The sequence below is a fragment of the Panthera pardus genome, unplaced genomic scaffold (assembly GCF_024362965.1).
Source record: "Panthera pardus isolate Hobbes unplaced genomic scaffold, ASM2436296v1 HiC_scaffold_19, whole genome shotgun sequence".
Classification (NCBI taxonomy): domain Eukaryota; kingdom Metazoa; phylum Chordata; class Mammalia; order Carnivora; family Felidae; genus Panthera; species Panthera pardus.
Genome location: NW_026526754.1, coordinates 21,395,567 through 21,419,828, shown reverse-complemented (window position 1 = coordinate 21,419,828; position 24,262 = coordinate 21,395,567). Strand labels below are relative to the sequence as shown.

The 24,262-nt window shown below is 57.8% G+C and overlaps 2 protein-coding genes across 2 annotated transcripts in view; both read right to left on the bottom strand.

The window, feature by feature from the left end:
- Positions 1–13,791, bottom strand: part of OSGIN1 (oxidative stress induced growth inhibitor 1) — a 47,454-nt gene extending 33,663 nt beyond the window's left edge. The window contains exon 1 of the mRNA XM_053906703.1: positions 13,683–13,791. The gene's annotated coding sequence lies outside the window, so the exon portion shown is untranslated. The remainder of the gene's footprint in view (positions 1–13,682) is intronic.
- Positions 7,882–22,615, bottom strand: MLYCD (malonyl-CoA decarboxylase). Its single transcript, XM_019413065.2, is given in 7 exon segments — positions 7,882–9,101; positions 10,906–11,055; positions 13,683–13,839; positions 14,694–14,806; positions 22,077–22,190; positions 22,192–22,572; positions 22,574–22,615. Coding segments are annotated over 7 exon segments (1,491 nt in total). The 3' UTR covers positions 7,882–8,567.
- Between the last annotated feature and the right edge of the window lie 1,647 nt (positions 22,616–24,262).

Here is a 24,262-nt window from a genome sequence, read left to right as displayed (position 1 = left end):
GCTCTCTCGCGTGTGTTTGCGAGACGTGAGGCCGCACGGGCCCCCCGGGCTGGGGCCCACGGCTACTGCTGTTTGCAGTACCTCTCGCTCCTTTTCAGGCGTTTGGCCACCGGCTGCTCCACTGGAGGGCGCTGGCTTCGTGACCCCGAGGCCTTGGGTTAAAATCTTCATTTTCAGCCAAGGCTGATTTGACCATCACAAAAATCGGGAACGAGGGGCTTGGCGTGGCCGGTGCCTGCTTCCACAAGCCGGCCTGTTGCTGTGGCTGCGACCAAGAGAGAGCTGAGCCACGCAGACAAGAGGCTGCAAATGACCGGTTTTAGGCCTTTCATCAGAGGCTTTTCATCAACTCCGAGGATTTGGGGAAGGCGCGGGTACAGAGGGCTTAGCAAAGCCCGAAGCACCGTGTACCACAAGCGGACAGGTTGGTGGCTCCAATGTGCCAAGATCGGATACGTCACATCGCTGAATAGGCTGGTTTTGCGGCAGTCAAGAAGCTAGACGTTTGGTTTTTAAGCAAAAGTTTAATCAAGCAGCTGTGGCGCTCCGGAAGGCGCAGAGAGCCTGGACAGTCTCCCGACGTCACTGCGCCAATGGCCACCGGGTCACACGGGGGAACTGCCCACTTCCTGGCCACGGAGGGCGGGTCCCCAGGCCAGGACACCTGGTTCTGAGTTCTCCCTGCCTGTGGCTGTCCCTCTGGTCCCTGTACTCACATGCCTGGAGAACCTGCCTTCGATGAGCCCGAAGGAAAAGTTCACTTTGCGTGTCTGGAGACACAATCTCCGGAAACGTTTCCCGAAGTGTGAGACGGGCGCCATTCTGCGGGCTCCTGAGGACAGAGCAGTGATCTCATGGAGGCCTTTCCCGATCCTTGCTCTTTCAAAAGTCTTTTGGGGATTTTGTGAGTCCTCGGGGGGAACACCTGTAAGTCCGCTCGGTGCCTAGTCTACCCATAATCCTTCCCGACGCTTACTCGTCTCTTCCTTGAGAGGGGAGAGGGAGAGGGAAGGCAGCCATATCTGACCAGAACTTAAGAACGCTGTTTGGTTTTTACCATTATTTGGGCTCTCAACTCCTACTTGGTGACAGGAAACACTGACTTTTTACTCATGGCAAGGATATAAAAAGTCACGATGGTCACCAAATGACTGCAGTTTGGGGCCACGGCTCCTAAACTTAGCAGGATTTGTGATGTGGGCTCCATGCCTGAACCAAGAAGTCGTGTCCTCGGTCCTGAAGGACTGGAGAGGAGGTCCTCTGGGACAAATGGCCCCATTCCTCCTCCCCCGTAAATGACCTCTGGTTCCGTCTCGGGGCCCAGAGAGCTCTCGGTGGGGGTGCCTTGGGGAAGCCGGGAGCAGCAGGCTTGGGAAGCCCCGGATCATGCAGGGGCCCTGAGTGCTGTTACGCAGGCCCCGCAGGCACCGCGAGAGCTCTGGGTGCAGGTGTAACACCCGGGCAGGTGGTTACCGGGGGAGAAGGGAGATCCTGCGCCGAAGCCCCGGAAAGGAAGGGGCAACACCGCCACCTAGTGGCGAGCAGGGCGGGCGGCGCCCTTCATCGGCTGATTCAGACCCAGTGGTTCCAGGCGCGGTATTTTTAGTACTGGACGGTCTCTGACCCCGAGGGACAGCGGCCCGAGGCAGAACTGGGACTCACCACTCCTTGCCTCTCCAGCCATGGCCTGTCACCATCCAAGGAGCCACCACATCTCAAGAGCCTGCTGTGCGGCAGGCACTGGGCTGGGCTCCGACCCGCTTCTCTGGTCCAGCCTCCCACGCAGCCCCAGGAGGGGCCGCTGTGACATCAGCGCGCAGGTGCAACCCTGCCTTCACAGCCAGGTGACGGCATCCGGGGACATGGTCCGGCTTGGGAGCGGCGGGACTATGAAAGAGAACGGTCTTTTGAATTGCCCTGTGTTTGAAGAGAGGTGGCAGGGTCGCTGGACGAGCAGGCCCCTCAGCCCTCTGGCCTCAGTGTCTTGTGCTGTGAAACGGGGACGGAGGTCTCCACAACTTGCAAGCCATGGCCCTGATTACGCCTTCAGGGAAGCGCAGTCCCCCAGGGCAGCCGGGGTCATGGTTCCTGGGCAGGAACTGAATTTGGAGGAAGGGGGCTCCCGTGGGTTCCAGGGGGAAGGAGGGCTGTGCCCTGGTCCCACACTGTGCCCCAGGGCAGGACACATGCTCAGGACACTGTGAGGGCCAGGGCCGAGGGCCAAGCCAGGCCAGAAAGACCCTGCCTCTACGGGGATGAGAGGATTCGGCCCAGGAGCACAGCAAGACGACGAGTGCAGTCAAGGCCAGGCGTCCCTCTCTAGGTGTCTGGATGGGAGGTGGCCCTGGGACCCCCGTGTGACCTGCAGCCCAGCCCGTGCTGGTGGAAGAACCAAGCAGGACCCCAGCCCTTAGGGAGCCTCTACCTAGGGGAGGACACACACACACACACACACACACACACACACACACACACAAACGTGCCTCGCTGAGAAGGCTATAAGGAGGGACAGGTCCCCGATGTGAGGACAGCCTGTTGGGGGGTCAGGGGCACTTCCTGAGGGAGGAACATCGGACAGAATGCAGAAGATGGAAGTCCCTCCCCTGGAGGTGGCATGGAGAGCCTTTCAGGCTGAGGGAGCTTCATGCTCTGGGCACAGGGAGGAACACAGGGAGTTCTGGGAGGAGCACGGGGAGTTCCGGGAGAAGCACGAGGAGTTCCAGGTGCTGAGAGAAGGCCGCAGACAGCAGTGCCCAGGACAGTTCTGGGAAGGCTGTGTGTGTGTGTGTGTGTGTGTGTGTGTGTGTGTGTGCGTGTGTGTGTGAGAGAGACAGAGAGAGAGAGAGAGAGAGAGAGAAGGAGAGAAGCGGGTAGAAGGAAGGAGTGAGGATGAGGGAGGAGGGGAGAGAGGAGGGGGAGGATAGGTCTGATTTGCATTTCAAATGGCAACTGTGTGCTGAGGTGGAAACAGATCTGGAAGCGTCCTGCATAGACACAGGCCAGCGGGGAGGTTATTTCTTGCAGGAGATGACAGAGACGGGATGCAGCCCGGGCTGGATCCCGGGGTGCAGGTGGGACGTGGGGGAGCATGGGACAGCACAGTCCGGGTGGGGTGACAGGCTGGATGGCTTGGGGTGGCCTCGCTGGGAAGGGGTGAAGAGCTGGTTGTGGAGGGTCTGCACGTGGCCGTGGCCACGCGGAGTCCACAGGATGGCAGGGACACAGTCCACAGTCCACAGGATGGCAGCTTGTCGAAGCACAAGCTCATGTCTGGGGCACTGCGCTGTCCACACACACACACACACACACACATCGTCGGTGGGCGGCCACAGAGGTGACTGTCCAAACTGGGCCACTTCTGAGAGGGAGGGGAGGGGACACCGTCTTAGCAGCTGTTCCAGGACCACAGCGCCTCAGAGACTGCTCCAGGCCCGGGGGACGAGGGTCCGTGCTGTCCTCATGAAGACGTGGGTGGAGAGGAGACCCTCCAGGGAAAGGAAGGGGCTCCTGGGACCAGGCCTTGAGTGATCTGCAGGGCTGGGGAGGCAGCAGGCCGGCCAGGAGAGCACGTGTCCTTCAGGGCCCGGACAGTGTGTGGGGAACCCCGCAGTCGGGACTGCCGCCCACAGAGCACCTGCTGGACTCGGCCCCCTGGAAGGCGTGGCCAGTCCCCCCTCGGGGCAGTCTGACCCTCTTAAGGCAGCTCCCGGGTCGCCCTCCACCCCTGCCGGTTACCAGGCAGGGCCGAACCACGCGGGCGGGATGTGCCGTCCGGCAAGCAGCAGTGAGAAGTGTGCTTCTCCAGTGGATGGGGAGTACGTACTGGGCCCTTCCATGCGCCAGGCACCACAGGAAGACCTGGGGCTTTCGGCCTCTGTCCCAGCCTCGTACTAGCTCGCCCCTCCTTCGTCCTGCTAGGAACTCCTCTGGCCTTTTGGCGGCTCACGGCCAGTAAGGGCAGTGGCCGGAGGGCACCACAGAGAGGGCCAGCCTCCGGCCAGACGTCCCAGAGGACCTGTTTCCTGTCTCCGAGCAGGGCCACCACCGTCCTGCCCTGGCCGGGGTGGAGTCGGGTGACCAGAGTGACCTAGGGACGCGGTGTCTGCGGCAGAGGCCCAGCGGGCCCGGCCAGAGCCGGAGGAGGAGGGGAGGCGGGGCCCCGGGCGGGAGGCAGGCCTCTCCTGGGGCTGGCTGGTCCACGTACCCCGCTGTGTGCGGGCGGCCCTACCTCTGCTTGCGGCTCCTGAGCCCCTGTTCCTTCCGCCCAGAACTAGCTGGCGCTGGACATCTGTCCCTGTCATGCAGGCAAACATCGGCGAGCCCTCTAGTTCCACTGGAGACGCCAACAGCCAAAACCAGAAAGAGGCAAGACCTCTGAACCCACCGCCATTTCCTATCGCGCTTTCTTGGGGGCACTGACAGTGTTGTGCAACGGCTGGAACATTCCAATCACCAGGCCCGAAAAGCCCTGACAGAGGCAGAATGCCTGGACGATCCCACGCCACATGCCCCCTTTGGAGCGCTGAGCAGACACCGCCCCGCCCATGTCACGCTCCCTGCCTGTTTCGCACGTACCCACCCCCACACCTCTTCCCCTAAAACTCTAGGTGTCCATCTCGCGGGGGGGGGGGGGGGAGAGCTGGGTGGTTGAGGCTTGAGCCTCCCACCCCCCCACCCCACACTGCTGGCACCCGAAACGCATCCCTCATCTCCTGAGTGACTGGCTTCTCTTGCTCAGCAACTGTGTTGGTGGAACCCAGCCCGGAGCTCTGCTTCCGGTTTGTCCGGCCCCCTCGGGATTCCCCGGGATGGGCGGCTGGCCCACGGCAGCACCCGCCTTACCCGCTGGTTTGCAGCTGGGATAGATAGGTCACAAAACCGAACAATGTAAATCATGTAAATGATTTACGCTTTGGGAGAGTCCTGCCCGGGACCCATCCCTCTTTGCCAGAACCTCAGTGTCCTGACATTCCTTGTCCTCATCACCTTGCCGGCCCGGCTGCCTTTCTGACTCTGTCCCCTGTCACTCCTGCCAGGTGGCTGGGTGTCTCCTCTCTGTAGGTGGGTCAGTGCGGTGGGGAGGCAGACTCGGGCCCTGGCCAGGCCCTGGGCCTCCCCGCTCCTCCCTCACCAGCTGCTCAGCCCTCCCAGGGCCTCAGTTTCCTTGCCTGTAAATGAGAGACACTCCCTCAGGCTTCACGGTTGGGAGGTCGGGAGACCGTGGGGCCCAGAGCGGAGATAAATTCTATTTCTTGCTCCTTTCCTGGATGCTCAGAAATTAACGACATGAAACACGCGAATGCATTTGGAAACAAAAAACAAAGGCAGGAAGGAGACCTGGGATCCCCTCCGTCAATTTTGCTAATTGCAAATAATGCGGAAACTGTGGTGAATGGAAGCCATGGGCAGCTGTCCGTTCTAACAGATCAAAATGGACTTCATATTCCCATGAGGGCTTTAGAATCCAATTAAAAATCTGAGAGACATTCCCTCCATTTAAATCTCAAATATGGCTAATGCTTCATTTCAAACAAAGCCCAGAATGAGCTGATCCTTGCAAAAATGTTAGGAGATTCCTCCCCCACCCTTTCGAGCCACATACAGAGTAAGGAGGAAGCACTCCCCCTTGCTGGGGTGTAATGCCCCCGGATGGATGCCGGAGGGAGGGCAGAGCTGTGCAAGCCCTTAGTGGCTCTTGATCCGGAGGGCAGTGGAGGTCCAGCCCTGAGAGAGGACAGAGGGAGGGAGGGCAGGAGGAAGGGGAGAGGGAGGGGTGGTGGAGAGGGGAAGAAAGAGCAAGCAGGCATCAGTGACTCCCCAGCCTTGGAAGTTCCCGCCTCTTCTTCCCCGGGGAACAAATTACGCCACTTGGTCACCTCTAGAAATTGTCAACAGAAGCCAGAAAACCGTCATTCTAATTTCCAGATAAGGGGATGACAGGATCCGCAACCTATACCCAGGTGAGCATGATGGTGGTCCCCTCCTCCGGGCTTCTCAGCAGCCCTGACGTACCCGTGTGCTGTGGCTCCCCCGTGTACAGATGGGGAGACCGAGGAAAGTGAGGCCACGCACTGCCTTTCAGAACAGGATGGGGCCACGAGCAAGTGTGAGCGGGTCGGTCCCAAGACCGTCAGCATCCCCGAATCAGAATTAACCCTATCTCTAGCAGACCTGAGGACTGAGCCTGTGGCAAACCCCTTGTGGAGAGAGACAGGGGAGGGGGAGGTGGGGAGGTGTCTGAAGCACAGACCCCCAAGCAGCGAGACGAAGGTATCGGAGCTCCGACCAGCGGCTCAGGGGGAGGGGAGCAGAGCCTCTCCTCGGATGGGGTCTGAAGGGGAAGGTGGGGGACACGGAGGGAGAGCAGGCTCTATGGTTGGGGGGCGCGGAGCACAGCTTCAGGCCTGAACCTGGCGCGCTATGGAACCCAAGGACAGTCACGTACTGAGCACCTGCTGTGAGTCTGTCCCCTCTGTGGGCACTTCGCAGGGGAAGACACTGTGGTCCGAGGGGCTATCCAGGGTTCCCTGAGAGCAAGCGTGCTGGAGCCCAGGTCCGGGAGACAGCACCTACACCCGCGTCCCCCGCGTAACGACGTCACCTGGGCGGTGGGCGGTGACCAGCGGGACGTAAATTCACGACGCGGGGATCCAGTGACCTGCTGCAGCCCTCCGAACCCACCGCTGCGGGGCTATTTTGCAAAGGATGACATATGTACACCTGGGCGGTCTGGTCGTCCCTCACAGGGAGCGGTGAGCCGGGCCATTTGAGCCGCCTCTGCCCTCCTGGGGGCCGTGGGGTTGAACAGACCGCCTCTGCCCTCCTGGGGGCCGTGGGGTTGAACAGACCGTAGCACACAAGGTGTGAGGTGAGCGTCGGCCCAGCGCGGCACCACGAGGCGGCCCAGCTCGCTCCCTTCGGTGACTTGGACTGACGCCCGGAGACAGGACACCCACCCACCCGCGTCCATCCATCGCAGGCCGTCTGGGCTGCTGTGACAAAAGATCACCGACCGAGGGGAGGCTGGAGATCCAAGGTCAGGGTGCTAGCACGGCTGCGGGAGGGCCGTCTTCTGACCTCACATGGTAGGAGGGGCCGGGGGCTCCGTGGGGCTGCTTGTTAAGGGCACTGATCCCCACCTCCTAATACCATCACCTTTGGTGGGGAGGGTTCGAGGTAGGAATCTGGGGGGGTACAATGCTCAGAGCACCGCACCACCCACATCCGCCCGGCCGGCCAGCCGGCCCATCTTACGAAGCGCCGGAGAGGAGTCATGACAAGAGGCTTGACGAGAAAAAACCACCCCTGGCTGTGGCAGGAGCCGGGTGACAGGCACGTGGGTCATTAGGCTATCCTGTCCGCTTCCGTGTATTTGGTTTGAAAAGCTGCGCAAGAGGAGGCTAAATAACGCGAGAAGGTGTGAAACGCGGGGGTGCAGGGTTGGGGTCTCAGGCAGGCAGCTCTGGAAGAACTCTCCCCGAGCCCCTCGAGGGCGAGGACCCCGGGCCTGGTGGGGCTCCAGAGCTCAAGCACTAGATTAGCTGGGGGCCAAGTGGAGCAGCACCAGAATGCTGCCCCCAGGATCCAGGGAGAGAGAACTTTCTAGTGGCGACCACCGTCACGCCGCTCATGATCAGGCAGCAGCCCCACGTGGGAGGTGACGCACAAGGACCGGGGGTCGGGTCTGGAAGATGAAGGGCACGGAAGGCTGGGGGACCCGTCTGCAGGAGTGAGGACACGCACACACGGACACCGCACCCCTCCCACAACCCCGGACGCCGCCCCTCCCTGCCTCTCTGTCCTCACGCTCTCCTTCACGGGACACCCGCACCCGCCCAGCCCGTGAGGTCTCGGCTCTCGGAGGTGACCACACACACCGTCTTAAATAACCACCTATTTAATGCTTCGCAGAACAAAACCGTTCTGTACTACGAGGATCACTGGAAGCCTGCAGCACCGCGATCTTCGTCTCCGATCCGGTTTAAGCCCCAGGCAACCACACCTTGCGTGCTCGGCGATCTCGGCAAACGGTGTGCAGTCACGAACATTTTCACACATTCAGCAGCTCCCAAATCTAAGCGAAATGGAGCACAGCCCGCTATCCCCGTGCGGCGAGTGGAGAGAATCGGCTAAGACAACCACGGCTGAATTACGTTCTAAGCTCGAGGGAAAATCTACTCTCACCCGGGGCCACCTGCCGGGGTCCTCGCGAGGCTGCCCGGTGCACCGCGGGACGACAGCCAGCAGAGATTCTAGACCTTTCTAAAGATGGAGGTGCCACCGCACCCCCTCTGGCAGCGGGCCAGGCCGCTCTTCTGGGGAGAGCACACCCACCCACCCCGCGTCCACCGGAGCCCCCATCGCGCGCCAGGCACCACGCCTTCGCTCTCTCGTGATGGGAGTTAGGACACAGCCTTCCGGTGCGGCCCTGCTCTGGGCAGGAGAGCGCACTTCAACTCTGCTTTACTAAAAAAGCCTCTTTTGATCCATAATCCGCCACCCCAACCCCCCCAACCCGTCCAGAAAATTATCCTTTTCTGAGTCAGAGACATGGCTTGAGGGCAGGTTTAAAGTTTGCTGTTCTTGTGAAACTGGGCCACAAGGCCGAGCACCTGCTCGGAAGCCTTGATGTTCTTGGCGCAGAGGTAGCTGGTGCTGTTGGCGGCCGTCTCCTCCAGGTAGTACCGGTAGTTGACCATCAGGCCGCAGGAGCCGGTGACGCCCTTGAGGCTCGTGTCGGCCAGCCAGTTGAGGCGCCACAGCACCGCCCCGTTCTGCAGGTGGAAGTTTGCCACGGGGTTCAGGGCGTAGCCCCGGTGCTTCTCTCCGTACAAGTACCAGGCACAGAGCCTCATCAAGGGGGCCTGCAGCACCCTGACCAGCTTCTCGGACTTCACCCACTCGCTGCTGCTGAGCGAGACCTTGAGGGTCTCGTTAACGGGACCGCCTAGGATCTCCGAGATTTCTCTGCATTCGGAATCTGTGAGCAGTTCACTCCTCCCGTGCTCCTTTGCTTGTGAGTTCAGGAGCCCCAGAAGCCACTTGGTGAAGCCGGGGATAGGAGACAGACTTGAGAACGTCCCGAGATGAGGAAACTCTCTCTGTAGGGCACGGTTGGTGGGGAAGGGAAGGTGGAGAGAACACACACACGTAACTCAGCAGGCATGTCACCGAGACGGAAATGCCTCTCCATGTATCATTCGTGCACCGTTAAGGGCTGCATGTTGCTGTGCGGTTTACCACGTGCCCTCTGGGGTGCATTTTCTCCTTTCGAGGGGCACTTATGAAGAACCTGACATATGCCAGGCCCTAGAGAGACCCTGAGTCCCCAAGGCGAGCCTCGACGACGGCTGCCCTGCCCACACCACCTGTGAGAATGGCCAGTCAGGGGCCCGGCCCGACATGAGCAGGGGCTGCTGCTGAGAAGTGGGGCACGCAGTCTTGTGACCGCATCTCCGGAGCGTCTGGTCTGCCGTGCCCCTCCCGGGGACTGCTGTGTGGCCACACAGCCCGGCCTGCCATTTTACCCGGTGACCGTGTACTGAACAAATCATCGCTTGCAGAGCTAGCCCACAGTGGGTGTGGACTGTGGGCCAGAAGGCGGGGGTGGGGGGGCACCGGGGGTTTCTCCATAGCAGACAGGACGGTTCATGTTCAAATTACAGCGACATCTCAAGGACAAGTTTTTTGTTTTTTTTTTTAAACCCAACATTTTCTGATTGAAAATGTAATTTATGGTCACTACAGGTGAATTTTTTTAATGTATGATGGAAGGAAAAAAAAACCCCCAAAACTACCATAGTCCACAAGTCTGAGATAACTTAGTCTCTAGGGTTGATAAAGTGTAACTCCGTCTTTCTCCGGTTTTTACGCGGGCGAGGCATTTAACTTCTATCCCTGCTTTCTGAACTTACGTTGTGACAATTTTCTCCTTTTCATTCAGAATCCAAACACATAACTTAACAGAGTAAAAGATAAGACTGTACCAGGGTTCTCCTAACCGTGTTCCTCTCGAGTGTCTGCCTTTATAAACCGCGATGAACACTCTCGTGCAGAAGAGTGACACGGCTTTTTGGGATTCTCTCTGGTGACTTTCTGGCTCGCGGCGGGGTGCTGTGACCAGCCAGCAGGATGGCTACTGGGCTGAGGGGCCAAATCTGACCGATTCAGAAATCGACTCTGCGGGTGAACCTCCGACTCTGCCTTTCTCACCGATACGCCCCCGCCCCCCACCCCATTCATCAACACCTCAGCAAAGAAGAAGGAAAGAAGAAACTTAAATTAATTAGATGTGGCTCCTTATCGCCTCCAGGGAAGAAGTGACAGAGAGTGATTCTAATGAAGCTGATCGCCTGCTGAACCCTGAGTTCTCAGATTTAAGATTGATTATGAATTTAATGCAAAGCACGCTGATGTTTTAATTCCACTCTGTCGTTCTCCACGGAAGGGTTTCTGCTGCAGCAACACTGCTGAAACCACGCAAATAGGAGGATACCACTCTCAGAGCCAATTATTAGCCACCGAATTATTTTACCTTTAATTAGATTCTGCCCATGGCGGTTCACTCAAGCCCCTTAGGAGAGAGTTTCAAAAAGCTAGACCCAGACAGAACCTGAGCGTTTCTGCTGTAGGATGGCGAGGGGCTTTTCCCAGGGTAAGGGACAGAAGTTATTACCAAAAAAAAAAAAAAAAAAAAAAAAAAAAAAAAAAAAAAAAGCCAGCCAGCCTATCTGCCCCCAAGCTGCCGGGTCTAACCTCGGCACTGCCCCCGTCCTGAGTGTTCTCGGGGAGCCTAGAACGTGCCAAGGGCCATCTGGCCCTTTCCACCTCTCCTACCTCCCTCTAGATCCCCTCTCGTCCCCCGTCCCCAGGGGCTGACACCCCCTGCCCCCACACCGTTCCCACCTGCAGCTCCTTGAGCACTCGCTTGACGAGGAAGGTGCCCAGCTCTACCCCCTGCAGTCCGGGCTGCGTCAGGCTGATGGAGTAGAAGATGGCCGCAGAGATCTGGCTCCCCTCCTCCGTCTCCGACGGGGGACACTCCTTCACTATGGCCTGGAAAACACCACGGTGGTCATGGTGGGCTTGGGCCCCCTGCTTCCCACGCCTGCCCTACCTCTTGGGGCCGGGAGAAGCCAGTGAGGATGGGAGCCCGGAGACCTCGGCCCTGTTCAGGGCCTCGGCTCTCGAGACCCACGGCCTGTTCCGGTTTGAGACCTCTCCAGAGGCGGCAACGCACGGCCTCCCTGGGTTGTTTGCTCCCCCTGCACTGTTTCTATCGCAACGAACTTCTCACCAAGCAATGCATGTTCCCTTTGCCTTTTCCGGGCCTCTGTGCGGTCAGAGACGGATGAATCTCCTCCCCGCCAGCACCAGACGTAACCCGCCGACCCGGCTGGGAGGCCAGCGCCTCCCTCTCCGTGGCTGCCCTGCGTGGGCCTGACTGTTCTACCCTGCAGTCATTCTCGCTCCTTGTCTCTGAACTCTGGGCTTTCAGATTTCTCAACAGGCCATACGCAATCCCATAAAGTCTTTCTCTCAGCAAGTTCACCTTTCCGTACCCTTTTGATTTTGTGCTACGTCCTTGTTTTTCCTTGGGGAAAACACACATCCGTACAGACACACACACGAAGTAATGCAGAAAGACTCCTACTGGGAAGTCCCTTAGCCAAGGCTGACTTTATTAGCTCTGAGTTCTGGGTGTGGTTTTCTGAACCTCAACACTCTGAAGGTCACCGGACAACAGCGGAACGGCAGGCGGGGACCTCCAGTTTGCTTCGAGGCAGGTGCACCAGCTTGCTTCCCAGAACGCATTTAAGCTGCTAACTTCCATCAGCGACACCCGATTCTGGCAGCGGGGGTGTTCCCTCCACGAGGTCTGGGAGTCCACGAGCTTTGTGAAATTGTGTGTGGAATGTGCAGGTCTGCGCGTGTCCCCCGGGGGACGACATCCTCGAGCTTTCACCCCCTGGAGATGCTCAAGGGGTCTTTCCTGTGGCTTCTGAAGAGCTAAGAACGCCGCTGCTGTAGGAAGGCGGGGTGGATGGGGACAAAGGGCCAGGGACACCCCCCGGGGCCGCGCTCTGACAGCTCGGTGCCACCTGGGTCAGAATGTACCTCTGCCTCATGCCTACTCTTCACCGTGTGAGGTCGCCTCCGCTGTCTTTCTGGAATGCTGCAGGTTACCTTGTGTTCCTTGCTCAAAATGTTCCAGCAAGCCTTTTTTTTAAAGTTTTCAAAACACAAACGAATCTTTCTTTGGTTACACAAGAGACTGCATGATGTCAACGAGGCAAAACGTGTACGCGTGAGGAAGAAATCACAGGTTATTCCCAAACCAAGTCCTGCTGTTAACCTTCCGCTGAACACCTTCCAGTCTGTCCCATTGGCGTAGGTGCGTGCACACTTCAACACACACACACACACACACACACACACACACACACACACACACCCTGCGCACGCGCGCTCTCCCCGCGCCCACGCGCCCCATTCTCCCACGCCCTGAGCGCTGGGGTGGAACCCCGGTCTCACCCTTACTGGTACTGGGATCGTGGGCAGATCTCCCAAGTTACCCTAAGCCTCAGTCTCCTCGCGTCCACGAGGACAAGAATAACAGGAGAAACGCTGAATGCCCAGGGTGGCACGAGCAGGGACGCGGGGACATGGCTCATGAGCTGACGGGCACCCAGCAAACGCGCGATCCCTATATGCTTAAGCGCACACTGAACATGCCGGTCTGGAGCCTGAACTTCCGGCCGTTCAAGACCCGGACAGTGAGCAACCGTCCACGCTCCCAGGTCCGAGCATCACGTGGGGAGAACTCCCCAGGGTGGAGATTGTAGGTCGCACACAACGCACGTCTTCTATGTCGACAGACATCGCCAAACTGCCCTCAGAGAGGCTGTGGCAGCTTCCAGTGCGTGCGGGTCCCGCAGACGCAAAATTCACGAGGGACTTTCTCCGTGGAGGTCAAGAACACCTGCCCGCTGGCCCTGCTTGGTCTCTCCACCTTCTGATACCGTGAAAGGCTGCCTGGATGCCCATCCTGGGATCGGGTATCGTCTTTCCAGCTTCCGGACCGGCCATCCCGGACCCAGAGCCGCAGCCCACCGTGCCTCGCGCTCTGACAAGCCCCAAGTGCCCCCGGGTCTCCGCTCCCTCGCCTGCTTCACCCTCCCCGTGGTCAGGCCCCTGCTCCCAGCCCCCGCACTGGTTATCCTCCAGCCCCGGCAGGAAGGATCTGCACCTTCCCGTCCACCCCAGAGCAGGCAGCGCCTGCCAAACAGGGTCCCGTCTCCTCGGCTCCCCGGGCCGAGCTCTGGGCCCACGTCAGGCACGCCGCACGGTCTGATTTTCAGTGTTTTAGTCACGGGTCTTGACACCCGGCCCCGGGGCCCCTTAACGACCACTAAAGTGTTGAAAGGTGCACCCTTCCTTCCTTAGCCACGTCTTAGCTGCAGGTCGATGTCCCCAGAGGAGTGCCATCCTTGTTCTGGAACTGTCTATACACGACGTGTCTACACTCTGTAGCCACAGACTGGGAGATTTTCTCTAGCCGATTCAAAACTCCACAGAAGCCTGGGGCAATCTACTTCACAAGGCGGGGTGGGGACACAACCACGTTTAAAACAGCGTCAGGGACTCTGCGACGCGGCCCTGAGCCGGCCGTCCGCGGGTACCTGGATGTTGCTGGAGATCTCGTTGGTCAGCGCCACGTGCAGCACGACCAAGGGCTCCTCGGGGCTCGCGCAGTGAGAAAAGAAGTAACACCGCCTGTAAGGCCCGACGCGTCGTTTCATATCCATCCAGTTTTTCACAGGATGCACGGCCTCAGACCTGGGGGAAAGGCAGAGAGAAGTAAGCCCGGGGGACAGCTCGCAAGGCACGCCACCACTGCCGATTCCTGTGCGTACTGCCAAGGGAGCCTCGGCGGCTCGCTCAGTGAGGCCCAGTCCTCACTACAGTTCATCCGTCCTTCGCATGCAGCTTCAACAGACCTGCCAGGAAAATTCAAAGAAACCCGTTTTAATGTGAAACAGCGCTGGCTGAGGGGAAGAGCAGCTAACGACCCTCGGACCCACAGACTGCCCCCCACTTCTTAACACCTGGCCTTAAGGCTAGTTTGCAGGCCCCGGAAGCAGATCCTGACACGGGTAACCTGAGGATGCTTGCACCTCCCGGCCGCTCTCTCCTCCGAGTCTGCGGCGTGAAGTCCGTGCTGCAAACACGCAGCCCGGGTTGTCCAGCGGCCTCGTCAGCCACGCGCTGTTTGCAACGTGTCAAATGGGAGCCCCTCGGGTTTGTCACGCTTCAAAGCGCAACCTTTCGCGAGCCTCAGTGTCTGTAAGACGGCACGGGCACCAAGACCCGCGAGGGAAGAGCGGCTCCTGTCCGTGGGGACCGCTCGGGCTTCGCCGTGTCCTGGGCACGCGGGGACCACGCCCCACACAGCCCATCCAGAGACTTACGCCAGGGAGGTGCTGTCACAACTACGGGAGGCAGATGCCGTTGGGGTCACTAACGCCAGGAGTCGGCCCAGCGGGACCCTGCGTCTCTGAGAATGGGGTGTGGGGAGAGGCGGGCCGTGCACTTGACCACGGGCCACACACGTTGTGCCTGGGCCACAGCGCTCGCGGACAGAGGCCGGCTTTCAGCTCCCGTTCAGGAAAAGTGACAACTTGAATACTTACTCGCTGATTTTCTGCAGGACCTCACACGGCGAGTGCCAGGTGACCCGTTCCAGGCTCAGGAACCCCGAAGAGAACCACTCTGAGAGCATGCCCTTCAGCACTCCGTTCATCTCCTGAAAGGGAGAACACAGAGTGCTGGCTTCTGGGGACAGGCCGGCCAGCCCGCCTCTGTGCCACCACCAGCCGACACGGGGGGATCAAGCAGGCAAGAGGGACGCGAAAGCAGACCGCGGGGCGCTTCTCCCAACGGCTTCCTCGGTGACAGCTCCGCGGGACTCACCCCACCCAGGTGGCCGGCACCCGGCTCTCGCCCCGCCCGGCCACCCCCGTCAGTAAGACCTCAGCGGGAGCTTTCGATCTGAGCGAAGCTGCCCGATCGGACGGCGTGTTCCAGCTCACGCGCCGCAGTGAACACGACTGGAACCCGTGAAGTCGACAGAGCGACGGCTGGTGCGCCACGAAGGGAACGCTAACACGGGGGGCGCGGGGATCAGGACATCCCCCTCTCGGGAACACTCTGGGACGTGCCCAAACGTCTCTTGTTTCCTGAGAGGGGCAAGCACTGGGGGTCCGGGCACCATATCCGTCAACTCAAAGGTGCGCGTTTTCATATTGTAACATCTCTGAAGTCGGGGTTCATCTTGCAAACGATGGCGGGGTCGCCGCTTCACTCGTAGCATTTTTTCTACCTTAGTGGGACATAGAATAGAGTGTGTCCGGCAATCGGTGGCTTTAGATGTGATGAAATTATTCTAAGTTCACTTCACTGATTACACCTAATCTACTTCTGGAAGTGAGGAGCCAACTTTACCACCCAAGACACGTGCGCCCAGAAACCTTTCAAGCAAGAATGGAACCGGAGGCACCCAGGGCAAGGCGAGGGCGCAGGGGCAGACCCAGCTCGGTGTAGCCCACTGTGACCGCACTGAACATGTAACCACAATAGGCTTCCTGACGGCTCGAGCGAGAGGATGCCGGGGCCCCAGACACGGCTGGTTGTTCCTCAACAGCTGTTTCCTTTCCTTCCAAATCAACAAAAGTCTTATGCTTTAGGCAGGCACATGGCTGTCCAGGTTCAAGATCACACTGCAGCCAGGGGCAGTCAAAAGAGCGAGTCCTGGCCAAACAGATGTAAGCAGAAGTAAACATGGCAGGAGCATGCCCTTTGCTCATCTTTTCTTTGTTCCTCTCACCGCAGCCTGGAAGGTGATGTGATGGCTAGGGCTGGAGCAGCCATCCTGGGCCATGAGGTAACTTTGGGGGAGGAAGGTTTTTCGGGGAGAACAACAGACGGAAGTCTGGGTCAACTGAGGGCATCACAGAACAGAATCAGCCCTGGGGTATCTATCTCCTCTCCAGACTTTTACATGAGAGACAGACTTCTGTCTTATTCAAACCACCATTATTTCGGGTCTCTGTTATTCACAGATGAACTACATACTAACAGATACACTGAATGTTACTGAATAATAACATACATCTCAGTATATCCAGTACAGAATTGAAAGAGAGCTACCACCGCAAAAGCTGTAAAAATGTCCACATTTTATTCCCTGGTAAATGAAAGGACTCACAACTGTGTCACTGGAGGATAAGCTTGAAGTAAGTAAAATAAAGGGTTGGTGGCTCTGAAAAGCTTTCAGAACGAAGTAAGATCCCTCTTTAAATATTTAAGGCCTGGGGCACAGAACCAGCCACCGATTTGTTCTGTGGGACCCCATGGGGGCGAAGAGGGAGGTAAATTTAGGACCAACAAGGGGGAGTCACGGACAGACAGACTTGGACCGAATTTAATGTAAAGGAGAAGTCTGGAATAGCCAGGGTTGACCAGAGACGCTATCCGGGGAGAGTGAACATCACCACGAGTGGGGGCCAAGGGCAGGGTTTACAAGGATTTGGCGGAGCCGTTCTAAGGATTTAACGGTTGGACCAGATGCCCTTTGCGATTCTCTTTAACTCTGAATGCCATAACCCGATCCCCCTCCCTCAGCTCCACGCTCGGTGAGGGCAGAGGTGGCTTTGACGCCACACCACTGGGTCCACAGGCATTCAGCGGGCTCTCCCACGTGGAGGACGGTTAACAGACTGATGTCAAACGAAAAAGGGGAGACAGACTAGAGAGTGGAGAGGATGAAGGGGCAGGAAGGGAGGCCAAGAGAGGCCAAGGGCCAGGCATACAGACGGCTGCTCATACAACTGTATTCACCGCGCACTGGATCACAGCGGTTCTTCAACTTCCCGGGGTCCTCGCGTGCTCGAGTGCTTGCTAAAAACCACGGACCTGCTCCCCAGAAAAATGCACACGCATTCCTCAATTTTTGCACCCAGTTTCCTGGGAATCGTGGATGCCTGTGAAACTCATCTATGGATCATCCCCGGAGGCTCACAGACGCCGGACTGGGAAGCTCCACACTGGACGGTTGGGACTGGATCGGCCGAACTCCACGGAGGATGTGCGGGCATCTCCAGCGCATCCCTAACAGGAGAGTGCGGGACATGCCTGGCTTCGGTATCGATTCAGGATTAATTACGAAAGAAATGGCTTGGCTGATGAGAGCTCGCCCTCCAAGGTCTCTTCGTTCTATTTCGGGCTACCGACGGCTATGAAATGTGACACTGCTACATGAGAGCTGGGAATCTAGGTGAAAGGGCACACGTCCCCAGGCTCAGCGCCCACCGGCCGCAGCTGTCCCTGCTGGAAGGCACCAGCGGCCCGAAGGCTGTGGGATCACCGACAGCAGGAGGGAGAGAAACTGCCTAGGCTTCTCGCTCATCAATTCAGCCATCAGTTGTCAGGTGTTCGAACCAAGACTCCCACTCACAACTGCCGGGGATGCCAGTCAGCGTGGGCTCAGTCTTCCGGACCCGCCAACGCCTGTTATCTTGGAGGACACTGAGCGGAAGGCCAGCCAGCCTCCCCTTCTGGCAGAGAAAAAGCGGTCCCCCACCCTCTCTTCTGGGGTTTTTGGCTATCAAGATCTCCCGATGTCTGGAATGTGGAGAAAAGCTGGTTTTCACTGCTCGGAAGCCCCGAGCTGGGCAAGCGGGCCCGAAGCACAGGACAGGGTCACAGGGCCACAGCGAAGACATTTTAGGTCTGATTCCAACTGATAGAGGCTCCCCCCTCCCCACACCACCCCAGGGGACTGGGGCAGCCTTGATGAACTACAAATAAGGTCCTTTTTAGTTTAGCTAAGCACAGAATTTAGGAGAGCCAACAAGGACCTCTGTGTTCACTGAAAAGCAGGACGTGTCACTAAAAGAGGCCGGACGACAAGGTGTCCGGTGCAGCCCGACATCGCAACGGTGGGGACGCTGGCCCGTCCGGCACGAGTTTAGCCCCCTCCCCACCGTCAAGGCCTGCACACCTTTCACCCCACTGGAATTTCTCCGCTCAAACCGCCATCAGGAAACCCTTCGGTTTTCTAAATGCCAACTTCCCTCCGGTGTCCCCAAACTGCCGGACAGTGCTCAGACCTTCTAGAATATGGACTCAACTCAGCCTCACGGGGGACTTTCTCCCTGAGAAACTGCACTCTTCAACCCCAAGAGGCCTTCGGAGACGCCTCCGGAGAAAATCAAAAAGCGTCTAGACCACACACACAGCAGGCGTGCGCTGATCCTCACAGCCCGACGTCCGGTAATCACAACCCCCGGGCAGAGACCAAGAGCCGGACAAACCGTGCCCTCGTCTGTAAACCTTATTTTTAGCAAAGCCGAACAACCCTCACAGCATTTCCTGGAAGAGAAGCAGGCTGACCTGGAGCGTAGCAGCCGCCGGCGCAACCTCTCACGTCGGCGCACGGCCAAGGGGCTAAAACCACCAGGAACCACGACTGTACCCAGTGCGTGGCCGTGGGCCCCACACTAGCCGGCTCTCCTGAAAATGCCACGGCGACCTACAGGACTCAGCACCCAAGAGCGTGTGGCAGACACACATCCCGGGGTAAACGCTCGGGGCTGAGTCCGTAGCAGCCCGCACGGCAACTGGAGCGTGTTCACGTGACTTCCTCTAGCGTGTCCGGAAGTCAGCAGGTGCCGGGGAGCAGCACAGCTTTGCTGAGGTGCTGTGTGCCCACGGTGAAGGGTGCCGCGATCTGAGGCACTGGGGGAGCAAGCTCCCTGCTCCCCCAGCATCACGGGGCACCCCAGGCCCCTGGCGCCCGAGACTCCTGCCTTAAAGCTTCGCGTGCCAAACTTCCAGTACTTTCTGACAGTGTATTCCTAAAAGCAGAAAGTTCTAGCTGCGTCGCCTCATCAGCTTGGATGCAAAATCCAGAAAGCGGGAGGAGAAACGGGAGTCAAAGCGCGGTACACACATTAAGTGATTCTGGCGCTAGAGTACAAGGCCGGATCCCAGCGACATTTTCTAGGGACAGAAAAAATGATTCTCTGAACGACTTAAGTGACGGGGGTTGAGAAAACTGTTACGTGACTATGTGGGACACGGGAGAAGGAAACCCATGGATTCAGCACTAACGGTGACATGCACTAGATACAAGGCCAGAATTTTCAGGCAGAGAAAGGCAAGAGGAGTGACTCAGCACCTGGAAGAGGCGTCTTGTAGCCAGTGTGTCCAGACCACACGCGGAGGCAGAGGTCAGGCTACAGTCGTCATCCTTTGTTCAAGAAAGATCTTTACTCCACATGACTTTCTGCCTGTGGGTATGCAATGTTTCGTCTGCGTGTGCACAGCCTTGGTTGAAAAAACAAAGGAAGCCTGAACCCCGGAGGGCCCGGTGTCGCTGCCAGCTTGGGACCTCCCCGGAGCACGCCCCTCTCCCCCAAACAAGTCTCAACGTCACAGCTTCCAGCTGCCACCTTCCAGCCTGCACGACAGCCACCTTTTCTTGTGTGGGGAAGAGCAAAGGCATGGACACATTCAGTAACAGCTCACAGAATCGGAGGACTCAGAACCGGATGGGACCTGAGAAATCACTGGGGCCAACACCCTGAAATCGGCAGTCCAAGTGTCTGACACAACGCCTCCGTTGGCTGTGCAGAAACCTTCCGAGCCCTCTGGGCTTCCCTCCAGGCTCAAGGCTCTGTGTGGAATGGTCTGATGTCAAGACAGTTGGGAGCAGTATGTGCTGACCTGCTCTTGTGGCGGGGGACCTGGGAGTCTCGTCTCATGCATCATCCAGCGTTTTGCTATGCTAGACGTTGAAGACAAGGCTCCCGGTCTTCAAGGGGCTGATTATCTAGTTGGGGTGGGGGAGGGTTGGCGGAGTAATCCATCTCAGACGCTACATTCTGTGGTTAAGGTACAAAATGCAGGTGAGGTGCACAAATAATAACGTAGCCTGTGAACCGCCAGACCAGGTAAGGCCACCTTGCACTGGAGTGTTGGAAAGGCTCAGTGATGAGCAGCTCCTACTCTAACGGGCTTCCCAGGCAAGAATGGCGGAGGAATGTGTGTTCAGGAACTTTCTGTCAAAGAGCCGGCGTGGCCGCAGAGAGGTTCTGTGGAGGGGGCGAGAAATGGACGGTACGGCTGGCAATGTCCAGGGTGGTTTGGCGTAAACCAAAAATGCCGGAAGAAAGACATTAAATGTTGGTCCTTCCGGCCTTCAAGGGAGTAAAGACCGACTTGTGGTGTCAGAGAAAGATGAGCACTGAGGTTAGTCATGAGACGGAAGTTTGTACGTATACTCTTGGAAAGAGCAAATGCAGTCGCAACCAGAGAATACTAATGTATTCTCGTGTATCGACGTGTACCGACCAAGTACACAATTCGGGAGTCATGAGGACGGGGCTCCAGTTCCGGCTCTGCACCCTGGGCACTGCACTTGACTTTGACAAGCTTTAATCATTTCCTCTGTACAACAGGTCCCTATGGCTTGCTGGCAAACGAGCAAGTGCATGAGAAGCACCTACCATCCACCGTGACTGCTGCTAACTCTTCCCGTACTAGAGTGGAAGCTTCTGGACCGAGTGACCTTAGTGCCAAGACCAGGTCCAGTGGTCACAAGTCACACAGATGGATGGACAGACAGGTAAATGATTTCATTCTGGGACAGGCGACATGCTACCCAACTCTTCAGTCTCCTAGGCAGTAAGAATCAAGTTTCAGAAAAACCACCATGGAGCGCTGGTCCCTGCTTCAAGAAAAAAATAAAGTATGCTTGGATTGAAGACTAGACCCAAGCAGATGGGAATGTACACGGTGTGTCGAACACAGTCTCGGCCATTCAGACCGGGCTTGAGCCAGAATCATGATCAATTCAGATCTTGGCATTATCAGTTAAGCAGCCATCATGAGTAATCAAATCACAGCACTATTATCACTGAAACGAACCCCATCCTTAACGATACAGGATCTTTCGCACATAAAGTCTTTCGCGAACACTGTAACTCCCGCAGCAGGACGGTGGTTATAAAGCCTACTACGAAGAACCCCAGACTTAAGATGTGCGTAGGTGATCGGAGACCTATCTATTTGCTCTAAGTTCTTGGTCAAGTTTCCCCACCTCAGTGTCTGCCTCCTTAACCCACGTAAGAATAAGGCAATGAACATGAAAATTACTGTGCCAGTGTTAGAGTTCTAAGTGAATTAGGACATAACCGATCAACTGCTCAATTTTTTAAAGCCAACCGCACCTTAAAAAGTTCTGAACATCAGACGCTTCTTGCAACATTTACATCATTTTTTGGTCGTTGTTCACTAAAAGGGCAGGTTAGTGGTCCTTTCGTATTTAATACCGATAGTATAAGAGCACTATATTCGCCTATCGGAGATCTTTCGTGTCGTTATTTAAATCCTACGGTATTTACTTGCATCCAACATGAGCCCACCGTGCTACGCACCTGATTACTCAAGTACTCAACTTGGAATCATCACATTTCAGGGCTGAACTCAGGAAAGTGAAACGTCCTGCCCAGCCAGGCGGCAGAGCCCAGAGACATCATCTTTGTGCGTTCCAAAGGGTTTCTTATAGACGAGGCTTACACACAGAATGAGTGTGCAGCTAACGTGTGCCGACACCACCTGGGTTTTTGGAGGCTACGTGGTGCTCAGTTTAGTACTGGTTCAAGTATACCACATACAGGAAACTCCCAGCTAAAAGAGTAAAAGAAGAGACTTCGTGGAGCACACTAACCAGGAAGGAGGAGTGACAGTCACGTTAAAGGCAGGCGGTGCTGAGTTTCTAGTAAACACTACACGGTCAACACTGGAACCAGGCAGGGATTCAGAAAGCCTGGGAAGGAAGGGGACGGGGCAGGGGTTCAGGGGGCTGTAACTCTGGGCAAAGTGTGCGCGGCTTCGGGCTGGGGGAGGTGGAGTGTTTGGGGCTGCAGGGGCAGGTGAGGACTCTCCGGGGAGGGCCATCAAGATCGAGGACCTGGTGCAAGGCGTGGGGGCGGCCCGGGGCCAGGCCTTACCCGGACGTGCGGCCCCTCCACCAGCTTGAGCGCCTGCGCCTCGAGCAGGTCGGCCCGCAGCCGCACCAGGAAGCGCACGCCGCCGTCCAGCTTGCTGATGTGGTGGAAGAGGCCCGCGGTAGCGCGGCACCAGCGCGTAGCGCAGCCGGTCCTCGGCCTGCAGCAGCACGGCCGCCTCCCGCGGCTGCTGGCGCAGCTGGAGCACGCCGGCGCTCTGCTCGGCCACCTGGCCGTGGTCCACGCCGAAGCCCCGCGCCAGGCGGCTCAGCAGCTCGGCGCGCTCGGCCGCCTCGGCCAGGCCGCCGTAGAAGCTCACGAAGTCCGCGCACTGGCCCTCGGCCGGCGCCGGCGTCTTCTCGCGCAGCTCGTAGGCCGGCGTGGCGGGCACTGCGCGGCGCAGCAGCTCGTCCATGGCCCGCTCCAGGGCGCCCGCCTCCGCCGCCGCCGGCCCGCTCGACAGCCGGGGTCCCGGCGGCCGCGGAGGAAGCCGCAGGGGGGAAGAGACGCCGCGCCGTCAGCGCGGTCCAGAAGCCTCTCATGGCGCCGCACGGCAGCTACTTGAGGACGCCGGCGCCGCGGGGCTTCCGGCTTCCGGCGCGCGCCGTCCCCATTGGCCGAAGCTGGGGGCGCGGGCGGGACGGTGGCCAATCGGAGGGCGGGGGGGGTGGCGGCGCGGAGCCAAGTGTTACCAAAGGTCCCGGCGGGGCGGAGACGCGGGCGTGCCTCGTCCCTTCGCCACCCAAAGTCACCTCCCCTGCCGCTGTCCTCTTGCCCCACCTGCTCTGCTGCCTGCGTCTCCCCTGCTCTGCTACGTGCAGGCGCTACACTTGCGGATTCCTGGTCCATCACGTCTGGGGAGGAGCCACGGAACCTGCGTGGTAATTCACTGGCAGGGTAGCCTTGGTCTTACCTCCTGCCTAGGCGCTCTCAGTTCGTTGCCAGGGTCTGATTATACAGGTGACTCCCACGGCCGCAGCCCTCCTCTGTCCGGAGCTCGGGACCTAGCTTTACAGCTGCCTGCTGCAGAGCTTTTCACGGATGCGCCAAACGGGGCTTTCCTAACCGTCTTAGTCCCCACCCTGTCCCTCCTTCCTAAGTCCTTGATCACTCATCTATTCAACAGGGTGTTTATGAACTACCTGGTATGTGCCAGGTCCTGTCCTAGGCACGGGGCTAACAGAATGAGCCAGACAGACCCGATGGTGCCTCATGGAGTTTACAGTCTACGGACAGGAGAACATAACGACAAATTGGACTCCTGAATTCATTCCTTCTGTCTGGCCCCTCGCACCTACAGCCCATGTCACTTCTCACCGGGGCCACTGCAGTAACCTCTTTGCTTCGAAGCTCAGTCCTCCAATCCATTCTTTGCATCAGCTGCTGAGTGAACTTTCTAGATTATCCACTTAGGCGTGTCATTCACTTGTTCAAAAACAACTGCTTTAGCGTAACAGGCAGAGCCCTCACCAACAGCCCCTGCTCTCCCTTCTAGCCACATCTGTTGTTCTGCCCACCTCATTTCTATTTCTCTGTGGCCTGGTGGCTCCAGACTTGTAGATTTTGGAACCCATTCTTAAAACACAAGACAGGGCAGGAAATGCAGTTGTAGGTGGCCTTGTTGGTACCCGCGGTGGTGGAATCACACTCAGTTTGTAAGCTCCAAACACACATCTATTTCAGTCTCTCCTTAACACGAGTGAGAGTTCCACCACGGTTAGTGAGTGTTTGGCGGGAGTTTGCAGGGCCTGATGCCAAGTAGAGCAGAGTCCAAAAGAAAATCCAGCCAAGAGCTCACTGTGCTCTTTAAAAAGAGAAGCCTCCTCTAGGTACAAAGGATGAAGGACAGCATCAAAGAGCCTGCTGAGATCAGAGGGTGGATAGTGGGCTTTGGGGAAGGGGCTTTCTTGTTGGGGATATACAGGGCACCTTGTGATCTGCGGGTACCAGAGAGAGGACCCCTTTCTTTCTTAGTCACACAGTGGTAACTGATGTCCCATTAAAGCCCCTCGGATGTCCCCGATATGTCTTTGAGGAGAGAGACGTGTGCAGGCACTGGCTATGCCCTTTACCCTCCTCTGCATGCTAATAAAAGCACTTTACTGAGCACGTACTATATGTCCTCTGCCCTTCTGGCACGTAAACGCATGATCTCAATCCTCACAAGAACCCTGCCTACTTCAGACTGT